Here is a 10,067-nt window from a genome sequence, read left to right as displayed (position 1 = left end):
AAAGCATAAACCCCCTTTATTTCTTGTTTTCTTTCTAATAATTTTGCAGGGCTGATAAACGATCAAATTTTGTCTTACCTCACTCAGTATACGGACTTGATGTTTTTCACTGCAAAACAAAGAGAAACTGCAATGAATAGGCTTGTTTAACAGATGTAGTTTAATCCAGCTGACTGTATCTTACTTGTGTTTGCGGTCCAGCAGCTCAAGGTGATTCTTGCTCGATTCTTGGTTTTCCTCTTTGTCTGTCAAAGAACAAAACAATTCAAAAACACAGCTAATGATAACCATAATGCACGCAAAGCTTCTGAGACGGATGCTCTGACTGACCGCTCTCCTCGTCCTGCGTGTCTACGGTCAGCGAGTCTTCGAGGGAGTCGGCGATGCCGGTGCAGATGAGCTGTATATATATATATATATATATATATAATCATCTAAATGTTCCTAAAAGAAGATGTATTTACCTGGGAATCAATCACAAATAGTCTGACTTGTTTTCAGACAATGCATCTTAAAAATCTTTCAAAAAATTTTAAAGAAATTTCAGTGACATTCCCAACTTTTAAAAGTGACAAGAGATCATATTAAATGACTGATTGCATGAATCATGCAATTTACTCTTTTTAGAAAAATATCTAAAGTATATTATATTTTATGACAGTAAACATATGTTCTCTGTGCCTTGTTTACATTCACATATATTATAAATACAAAAAAATAGCATGCTTACTATCACTTACATAAATAGTTTAAATAAATCATTTCAAGGCGGTGTTATTTTAGTATTACTGAGATACTATTGTAGTTTTTGCTAATATTTTTAATTAGATTTTATTTGTATATACTTTCTGTGAATTTTAATTAAAGTTTTAGTAATTAATTGTGTAAATGTTTGTCATTTTTTCTTTAAATATATCAATATCATTTTTATTTAATTTGAATTATTTTAGTACATCAAGTTAAACTTAATGAAAATGAGAAAAGTTGCTTTGGCAATTAAGTTATTTATATTTAATTTGATTTCAGTTAACAATTATTTTATCTCGATTCTTGGTTTTCCTCTTTGTCTGTCAAAGAACAAAACAATTCAAAAACACAGCTAATGATAACCATAATGCACGCAAAGCTTCTGAGACGGATGCTCTGACTGACCGCTCTCCTCGTCCTGCGTGTCTACGGTCAGCGAGTCTTCGAGGGAGTCGGCGATGCCGGTGCAGATGAGCTGCTGCAGCACGGCTTCAGCGATGGGCATCACCATGGCCGTGGTGGACGTGTTGCTCAGCCACATGGAGAGAAACACCGTGCAGCACATGAAGCCCAACACCAGCCTACAACACAAGCAGAACACATGCAGCTCACAGAGTCCGTCTGCAGCAGTGCGTGTGTGTTACACCTGCTGAATACATACATGCCAGGTTTGGCCCCGGCGATCATGACCATCCGCAGAGCGATGCGTTTATGCAGGTTCCACTTCTCAATGGAGGCGGCCAGACAGATCACCCCCATCAGCAGCAGCGTGGTGTCCTTAAAATACTCAGAGGCCACCTGCAAACACACAGGGCTCTAAACGTTTCTGAAATGCTAGGACAAAACGTTCTTAAAGTCATGTTTATGAAATGTTCTTATAACTTGAATAATATTTCAGATACGTTCTTAGAACATTGAGAGAAAACATTCTAAGATCAACATTCTTGGATCATCCTTATGATGTCATTTTTGAACATTCTAAGAAACATATTTGTATCATTTAAAAAAACATTCTAATCAAATCTGGACATTGAAACGTTCTAAGAATGTTTAGAAACGTTCAGATAATGTTATATTTTGAGCAAAAATAAAGTTAGTAGAATGTTGTAAAAACATGTTTGTAACCTTTAATGTTCTAATTATGACAAGAAAACGTTTTTAGAATATTAAATGTTATGTTTTGGGTAAAAAATAAACATTAGAATGTTGTAAGAAACTTTTTTTTGTAACCTTTAAATAATGTCTAATCATGACAAGAAAGCTCAATATTTTAATGTTCTTAGAATTAGGGCTGGGTTTTGACACAAATTTCACGATTCGATTCGATTTTCATTCACAAGCTTTCGATTCAATTCAATATCGATTATTTTGGATATATATCAGGTACATAAAATTACACTTAATGAAGTTTTTAAAATAATAAAGTTACAATTACATAATAATATTTTTACTTCAATTCGTTTTTTTTTTAATATAAACATTTAAATGGTGGCTGTCATAAAAAATTGATGGATTTATTCAAACAGAAATTAAACATAAGAACAGTAAAAATTATAATGAATATGTTATATTGTGCATATATTTCGCAAAATGCCCCTCTCTACAGTTTATTTTTCTAACTAGTAACGAGTTTATGGTCACCGAATATGTTTGTTTCTGAGGTAAATGTGACATTATGTGACATTGTTTACAAGACTTTATATTGACGTCTTTGAGCGGACGAAACACTGATTGAGAGATTACATGAGGGCTTGTAAAGTTGTACTCTTTCTTTTAACTTAGCTTCGGATGTTTAGTCATGTTTATTTTGTGCTGAAACTGGTATTAAGATGGAGGAGATTATCAGTTCACGTGCGCCTCGCGCTGCTGCGTCTGTTGAACTGAGGCGCTACAGAGATCTGTCACTCCACATTAAACAGCGTCAAAACGGCATTTATTGTTTAAATACTGCAATACAATGGATGGACAGAATTTGAAATCTGAGACTTTCCTTCATATTAAAAGCACAGTGCTTATTGCGATTTATTGGATGGGAAGTGTCCTTCAATGTTCCGTCCATTAACTGAAAACAGGCTAGAATAATCGATTCTTGGGATTTAAGAATCGATATCGTTCCGTAAAAAAGAGAAATGATTAATATCGAGATATCGACATTTTTAACCCAGCCCTACTTAGAATGCTAAAAAAAAAAAAAAAAAACATTCAAATAACATTATATTTTGGGTGAAGATAAAGCTATTAGAATGTTTTAAGAAAAAAATGTAACCTTTAAATAACATTGTAATCAAAACAAGACAACTGGATATTAGAAACATTTTAAAACAATGCTCCCACAACGTTTTTATAACCTAAATTTGTTACCTAGGATGGCTCTCACTTGAACTTACGAACATGCTTATAAGTACATTGTCAGTATGACAGAAAACTCACTGTTGTTTATGGGAACTCTGAGCTTTTATTGCAATCCCCTCTGACTTATTTTCTGACCTCTGCCCACCACACGCAGTTAAAGCCTTTACTATCACTGAGCTAAAGAACTGCAACATCATTTCAACCCTGCAAAAAAACACTGGCATAAATTACGCTGTTTTTTTTGTTTTATTTTATTTACACTACCATTCAAAAATTCAGGATTGGTAAGATTCTTTTTTACTTTTTTGAAGTTTCTTATGCTGCCCAACATACAGTAAAAATAGTAAATATTGTGAAATATTATTACAATTTAAAATAACTGTTTTCTATCTGAATATATTTTAAAATGTAATTAATTACTATGATGCAAAGTCTTCAGTCTTCAGTGTCACAATGATCCTTCAGAAATTATTCTAATATGCTTATTTGGTGCTCAAGAAACATTTCTTGAAAGTTTTAAATCATATATATATATATATCTCCAACCCAAAATCCCTGCAGTCAGCAAAAAAGATTACGTAAAGAGGTTCTTTCCTGTTGCACAAAACATCCTACTGTACACAGTGAAAGAGCACAGAGAGGTTTCTTACCTCACTGGACTTGAGGACCCCGAACAGCGGGTAGAGGAAGGCCGGGACGAGTGCAGCGGCTCCCAGCGGCACGGCTTCAGATACCCAGTACACCGCTGTCACGATCAGGACATACGCACACGATGATTCCTACAGACTCAGAACATGTTTCATAAAGTGACCTAAACACTTCCTTGATTCGGGATGGAATTATATTAAGCAATGCTGAAGGTCAAACTTCAGTGTGTATTATTTACATTTACAATAAATATTATTTATAATATTTTATTTATTTATAATTTAATTAAAACCAACAACTTTCTGCAGAAGGATGTTTGCGTTACTGTAACAACACAAAGTCTAAAACAAACAGTGCAGACTGTTATTGTACAGTTTCACTGCAAGTATAGGCCTATTTGAGGTATATTTGTATCAGTTTATATTACATTTGAATTGATGTTCTTCAGTCAGCAGAAAACACACAATACCAGTCACACAATAGAAAGCTTTGCCCATCTCGCATTGATTTCCAATAATCAGTCAATACAAAGAGCTTGAAAACATAGATCATATTGCAAATTGTGGTTAATTGGGGTTTTTCCTTTACTGACAGAAAAATCAATATTGCTGATGAGTAAACTAATAGCTTTTACCAATTCTGATTTCAAAATACTCACAAAAATACAAAAAGAAAAAAGTACATTTATTTGTCTTTTAGAACTTTGTACTAATGGGTGAATTTGAAAAATACCAGCCACAGATATTTCTTACTAGCAATATACCGTATACTGTAATATCATATAAATATTAAATTAAATAATTTAACAAAATTAAATATTTAAATATAGAAATATATATTATAATAATGTTATGTATGTGTCTGTGTGATTTAATAATGTGTGTATATATATATATATATATATATATATATATATAATTACAATTCTCATTTTATTTAAATTAACATTTTTAAAAAGGTTAACAGAAATTTGAGTCATGCTTATGACTTGCCACAGCATGCTTTTTGTACTGTCTGCACTGTTTTGTACTATGTGTACATCCAAGAAATTGTTAACAAGCCATTTTAAATTGAGTGTATTATAAACTGGGTGACTATATGAAATATAGCAAGATCTGTTTTGAGGAAATCATTTGTATTTATGCAGTTGATCAGTTATAAAATCTTCTTAAATAAGATAAAGAGCTGATTACATGCACATCTACAAATATAAACAGGAGATTTGCATGTAAAGTGCAGGAGGAAATCATTACTTTAAACAAATTATGAGCAAAACAGCAGGAAAGCATGTGCGTCAGTCCGCAAATCAGGACAAAAATCCAAATCCGGATTGCCCTGCCAAATATGTGGACCTGGGCACACAACACTTCACGTGAGTCCAGCAAACAACAAACACAAATATGATGTTAGCACATGTGAATCACCTCAGCCGTGTGAAGTCTGCATGCGGAGCTTAGGCTGACTGAACGAGCATTTGTCAGGTGACTCATATTTCATAATTAATCAGATTTTATAACAGGCCGAGCAAAGCAAAGTTAATACATGGTCACATATTCCAGACATTATAAATACATCAGGCTAATGAGGAGGATGTAGAGAGGCGCTGATCTGTGGCCAGTTTTATGATTATTGATAGAAATCCGCCTACAGATATTTTTATTTTTCAATTATTTGAGAATTTTCAGTAAATATTACATAAGGACTCATTTGAATTTTCTGCACATCTGATTTGCTTTTTTAGTGTTATTTCTTCATACCCTGAAAAACACTTTCAGTCAGAAATTGCTAATAAATTTCACCAAAAACAAAAATACAAATACAAAGCAACGAGACTGCAAACATGAAATTTTGCAGTAAAAAGGCTAAAATTGTATTTTCTTGTAAAATGTACTCATAATAATAAATAATTTTTACACTGTATTTCATTGTAACATTTTGCAATAAGGTTCCATTTGTTTACATTATATAACTATATTAGTTACCATAACTAACAATGAAAAATGCATTTATTAATAATAGTTTACGCTAATTCTAACATTTACTAATTAATACTAACTATTAAAATCAAAAGTTTTACCTGCTAATATTATTTAATAGACCTAACATGAACGGTTGTATTTTATTAACATTAACAAAGATGAATAAATACTTTAAAAAAATCACTGTAAAAATTATTTTTCAAATAACACAAAGATCATCAGAGTACGTTTTGCAAGAAAACACTATTTCAGAATTTCTATTCCAAATTTCACGTTTAACTCAATGTGTTACTTGCCGTTTCTTTGTAATTATTTGTGAAATTTACTAGCCATTTCTGAGTGAAAAATTGTTTCCGCACCAACTTTTTGTATGCACACTGTAAACATGATTTTTCAAAATAGTAAATCAAACAAATATTACTGGAGTACATGTTACAAGAAGATACCATTTGAGTTTTTCAGCTTCAAAACTGGCCTGTTCTTAGTAATTACTGAGTATTTGTGATATTTACTAGCAATTTCTACATGAAAATTTGTTTCTTTTTAGTGCATGTAAGGTAATGCATTACTAATGCTGACTAATGGATCCTTATTGTAAAGTGTTACCATTGTACACATGACATTTATAAAGCATTATTAAGTAAGCACTAATTTAGCATGGGCACAGTCGTCTGTTTTTTGGCCTTTCTTCTGTCTCTCAGCACTCCCGCCAAAGCTGATTATCCCTCAGCGTGCTGCTGTGTTCAGAAACTCCAGCCAGCAGCTTTCTGCTTTCTCATTACCGCCCAACTGTGCTGAAGGCCGTCAGTTATGTGGCACGCTGCAGATTAAGCCTCTATTGGCACATTGCTTTTTGTTCTGCTCTAATCTCATCATTGCTCAAGAAATCAGTCCATCAGATCCAGCTGATTTCTGTTAGAAGGTCCGATGGGGCATTGATGATAAAGGAAACTGATGATAACTGATCATTAGATGATTACACATCAAGCAACTTTATTTGGAAACGCACTTAAAACGACACGGTTCTGTTTCGACATCAACACGAGCTTCACCGCAGGACTCACACACACATTGCATTCATTAGCATACATAATTGTTTTGTGTGAATAATTGCTTTCAGTCGGCGGGTGAGATGGGGTTAGTGAACTATTGTGAACTAACCCCTTTATTTCTGACTCTGTCAGAGAGAGATAAGCAGACCTGTGCAAGGTTCTTAAACATGTTTTGGAATTGCAAGAAAAGCTGTCAAGGCAGAAGATAATGACGTTTCCACATTTGCCTGTATTGGCTTCTGCTGTTTAGATCAATTTGAATCATGTGTCTCATTTCATTATAATGTGAGTGGCTTTGGAAAAAAGCATCTCCCAAATGCATGATATTATACTGAAATTGTGAATAATTATCAGAAAATACTATTTCAGTCTTTCTGCTTTTCAAAATTAAGCATTAAACTTAATGTTCTTCTTGCCCTTTCTTTGTAATTATTTGTGAAAATTTCTAAACTTTTTTTTTTTAGTAAGGAATTGGATACTTCAGCAGTAAGATTTTAGGCGAAGTTAGTTATATTTATGTTAGTTTAGGTACTTTTTATTTATGTGTAAGTGTATTTCTTAGATCCTGTCACCGCTTCATTCATTCATTCATGCATTTAGTTAGTTAACATATTTGCTTTCTCAATTGAAATGGCCCTGCAGTGTGAAAAATTAATTACAAGTACAAATAATCCATGCATAAACTGCACCTATTACAAAAATGTTTTATATAAATTATAGTAATGTCATGGCAGTGTCACCACAGGACACTACAAAAAAATTACAAATCTGCTAAATGCATAAATGCATTGTGATTTCTGGCCAGTTTTTAGTAAGAAATCTGCCTATATCTATATATTTTTATTTTTCAATTTTTAGAGAATTTCGAGTAAATATATGAAATAGGCTAAGCACTCATTTTAGTAATTTTCTGCACATCTGATTTTTTCAATCTTTTTTTTTTCACCATACACTGACAAAATAAATGGTGTGGGTTTACTTTGAAACACTCTGAACTAGCCTATACATTTCTAAAGAAACGACACTGAATTAAACGTGAAAAGAAAGAAAAGTCTTTATGCGGTTTGTTCTCATAATCTCATTTTGCGTAAGAATGGCACAATTTGAGTTGAATTACTGAAATAAATGAACTTTTCCACGACATTCTAATTTATTGAGATGCACCTGTATGTATGAAAAAATGAAATTCACTAAAACGATTTGCAAGCGATTTTTCTGTAGGATTCAAGATGACGTCTCCGATCAAATAAGCGCGATGCCTCTCTGCAGGCTTTGCTGATGTTGGACTGAATCTGAGATCCCAATTGCTACACACACAAACAACATCTGTAAAACCTGCAGATGTTTCAAACAAACAATTCCCGTCAGAACATCGGCGCACTTGAACCATCACGGCTCTGATATAGCGCACCTGGAAAACGACCAATCAGGTGAGAGGTCGCGACGGCTCCTCGAGTAACCCCAGGAGGCCATAATCAATTAATAATTAGCCATATCATAATTATAATGTTTAAGACATACAATTTAACCTGTCTGTTTGCCTCTAAAACAGCGTTTCATTTATGTCTGCACACATTTTCCACGTATATAAAGATTCCTTGCGGACTAAAATAATCAAAATAATAATTTAATAATGAATTAATAATAATAATTTATTTAAAATCTACTTAAACCCACATAAAAAGCGATAACGTTTAAATAAAATGCATTTAAACGCACAATATAGTGCACATGCCCAAAAGTAAGCAGCGCGTAAAAGCGCGCCGTGCGATCGTGGAAATGACTGATGAGGATCTACTTACACTGCACGGGTGGATGAGAGGCAGAGGCAGCAGCGATAAAGGAATCATCACCACGAGAATTAGTTTCCGAGCCGTCCATATTTTTTTGATCAAGTCCATTCTGGCACCTTCCAGCCTCATGGGAGAACGCTTTGTTCAATTCAGCTCTGAGAAGTCCAAGAAGTTGTCTTCGAGAAGTTTGCTTTACACCCCCTTCAGCTTTTTATGACTTTTTATTAACTTCTTCTTGCCCTGCTTCCCTTTTCGTGCGTTTTACGCGCTGCGCGTCTTCTCGGAAAAGCCTGCATGGATTGAGAGCGCAACTTTTCTCTTTGGTTCCTGTTTGAATGTGGCTGTAGACATTCTAGTCCATCCAGCAGTGACTGCAGGCCCTCTTCTAGGATTTCAGGGTGTATTGATGAAAAGGACACCGATGGCTCTTCTGTGTCTCCACCTGTAAATGCGTCTATCTCTGATTCGCCATGCTTTCTAATTTTTTTTACACTAAAATGTCACCAATTGCGCTTAAGCATGCATGAATCGTCCTCTTGATTAACTTATTTTCCGTGTGCGTTATAAAAACCTTTCCTAGGATGAAGATGAAATGTATGAATATACGCGGTAAAGCTAATTGTACTTTAATCTAACCATATCTCCTCCCAGTTTACAGCCGGACCAATCAGAGGTGAATGAGTGGAGTTTATGAATGGACGTGGGGTCGCGGGGTTGCGATGCTCACGAGCCAAATTGAACCGTTTAGATGCAACAGCGTCGTTTTCTCAGAATAAACTCAACAGGGAGCAGAGAACACGCTGTTCAGCCTGTCAGGAAATAAAGAGCAGAAGCACCTGCATTAACACACGCTCAAAAGATCACATTAAACCCATAGCCTATATGTCATGATTACGCAGAATGTAACGCACATTTCATGTAAGCAGACGAGTGCATTGAGTGCTGTACTTACGCTATCAGTCAATACCTAATCATGGCTGTTTTCCACTTTTTAGCATAATAGTACAATCAAAAAATTCTGAACAAATGTTACGCAAATCTTCATGATGTGCGTCCTGACATGATTTTTAAACTGGAGTTCACATGTGTGCTGCTCCAACTGATCCATTGAAATAAAGAAAGAGAGAAAGTGAGAAAGAAAGAAAAAAGAAAGAAAGAAAGAACAGACATCCAGGTAGATATTAAGCATTTATGAAAATGCCTTTCTATCAAAAGGGTTTAAAGCCAATGTGAAATGTAAGGTGTGTCCAACTGTAATTATAATAAAATTATATGATTTATTTATAATATTTAATTATATAATTTAAAACGTTATAATAAAATTCTAAATGACATATGTATACTAATTATGTATATATTATAAATCCAGTAAGGTGTGTCCAATTTAAAACAAATCTAATAAAATTATGTTGCTAATTTATAATATTTAATTAATATATTATATATTATATTATTTATAATAGTTATGTATATTTAATTAGTATACATGTATAATT

The 10,067-nt window shown here is 33.7% G+C and overlaps 1 protein-coding gene across 1 annotated transcript in view; it reads right to left on the bottom strand.

Annotated features, from left to right (window-relative positions):
• LOC107658938 (solute carrier family 13 member 4-like) overlaps positions 1–8,735 on the bottom strand; it is a 22,163-nt gene extending 13,428 nt beyond the window's left edge. The window contains 6 exon segments of the mRNA XM_016447666.1: positions 79–109; positions 185–245; positions 1,153–1,328; positions 1,409–1,545; positions 3,750–3,878; positions 8,581–8,735. Of these exon segments, the coding sequence (XP_016303152.1) occupies positions 79–109; positions 185–245; positions 1,153–1,328; positions 1,409–1,545; positions 3,750–3,878; positions 8,581–8,700 (654 nt within the window). The 5' untranslated portion in view covers positions 8,701–8,735.
• Between the last annotated feature and the right edge of the window lie 1,332 nt (positions 8,736–10,067).

The sequence above is a fragment of the Sinocyclocheilus anshuiensis genome, unplaced genomic scaffold, assembly GCF_001515605.1.
Source record: "Sinocyclocheilus anshuiensis isolate Anshui unplaced genomic scaffold, SAMN03320099.WGS_v1.1 scaffold283, whole genome shotgun sequence".
NCBI classification, from domain to species: Eukaryota; Metazoa; Chordata; class Actinopteri; order Cypriniformes; family Cyprinidae; genus Sinocyclocheilus; species Sinocyclocheilus anshuiensis.
This window is presented reverse-complemented; position numbering and strand designations above follow the sequence as displayed.